This window comes from Neltuma alba, unplaced genomic scaffold (assembly GCF_004799145.2).
Source record: "Neltuma alba isolate B1F8T4 unplaced genomic scaffold, ASM479914v2 tig00001873_pilon, whole genome shotgun sequence".
NCBI lineage: Eukaryota > Viridiplantae > Streptophyta > Magnoliopsida > Fabales > Fabaceae > Neltuma > Neltuma alba.
Window position 1 is genome coordinate 3575 of NW_021632650.1, and position 1538 is coordinate 5112.

The 1538-nt window shown below is 37.0% G+C and overlaps 1 protein-coding gene across 1 annotated transcript; it reads right to left on the reverse strand.

Moving 5' to 3' along the window:
• Nucleotides 1-361: 361 nt before the first annotated feature.
• LOC114713076 (uncharacterized mitochondrial protein AtMg00240-like) lies at nt 362-763 on the reverse strand. Its single transcript, XM_028897659.1, has one exon. It carries the CDS (start codon nt 761-763, stop codon nt 362-364), a length of 402 nt encoding a protein of 133 aa, XP_028753492.1.
• Between the last annotated feature and the right edge of the window lie 775 nt (nt 764-1538).

Consider the following 1538-nt stretch of genomic DNA (forward strand, 5'->3'; position numbering starts at 1 on the left):
TTACAACACTTAACTTGCACAGAATTCTATTATGATCCTGCTTACCCATACCCTTAGTGAAGATATCACCTTGCTGCTCTTTGCTTCTTACATGATTCAAACTTATAATTCCTTGCTGTAATTTCTCTCTAACAAAATGAACGTCTATCTCTATATGCTTTGTTCTCTCATGATACACAGGATTATTTGCAATACATATTGTTGATTTACTATCACAATAAACACGTACAAATTTCAAATCATTCATTCTAAGGTCTTCCAGCAGCCATTTGATCCATACAACCTCGAATACAACATTGCTTAATGCTCTGTATTCTACTTTTGCAGATGATTTAGAGACTATATTATGCTTCTTTGACTTTCAGGATATTGGCGAGCCACCAAACTTGACTACATATCCAGTCACAGATCTCTTAGCGTCTAGGCATGTTCCCCAATCTGCATCCACAAAGCACTCTAGTTGGGCATTCTGTGTTGCTGCGAGTCTGATTCTAAGTCCTAGACAGCCTTTCAAGTATCTGACTACTCTTGTTGCTACCGTATAATGTGATCTCCTCAGTTCATTCATGAATTGACTGAGTGCCTGCACAACAAAGCTTATATCATGCCTAGTCACAGTGAGATATGACAGCTTACCCATCAAGTGCCTGTACATGCTTGGATCTGAGATCAAAGCATCCTTTTCCGGATTTCTTGGCTTGCTACTCAATCTTACATTCTGTTCCATAGGTATACCAAGTGGCTTTGCTGCAGTCAAACCCATGTCAGTCAATATGTCTAAAGTATATTTTCTTTGATTAAGTATTATCCCATGCCTTAATCTAGCTACTTCTATTCCTAAGAAATACTTAGCTAACCTAAATCCTTAATTTTAAACCTGTTATGGAAAAATTGTTTTACTTCATCAATCTTATTTGCTTGATTTCCTATGATAACAAGATCATCCACATGAACTAAGATTAAGGTTATTTTAGAGTCAGTTTGCCTAACAAACAATAAGCAATCATACATACTTTGCCTAAAACCAGCTTGTATGAGAGCTTCACTAAGCTTAGCATTCTATTGCCTAGAAGCTTGCTTTAAACTGTATAGGGACTTGGTCAATTTGCAAACCTTATTTTTTCCATATTGACCAAATCCTTGAGGAACTCTCATGTAAACCTCTTCCCTCAAGTCACCTTAAAGAAAGGCATTATAAACATCTATTTGATAAAGATTCCAGCCATGTATCACAGTAATATTGGGAACAATTCGAACTGCAACCATTTTTATCACAGGTGAAAAAGTTTCAAACTAGTCAACTCCTTCTTGTTGACTATATCCCTTAGCAACTAATCATGCTTTAAACCTATCTATCTCACTATTGGAATTGTATTTTACCTTATAGACCCACCTGCAACCAATGGGTCTCTTTCCTTTGGGCAGATTGACAATTTCCCAGTACCATTGTCTTGCAAGGCCTTTATTTCTGCCTTTATTGCATCAATCCACCTAGGATCCTTAGCGGCTTGCTCATAGCTAGATGGTTTTGTAATGCT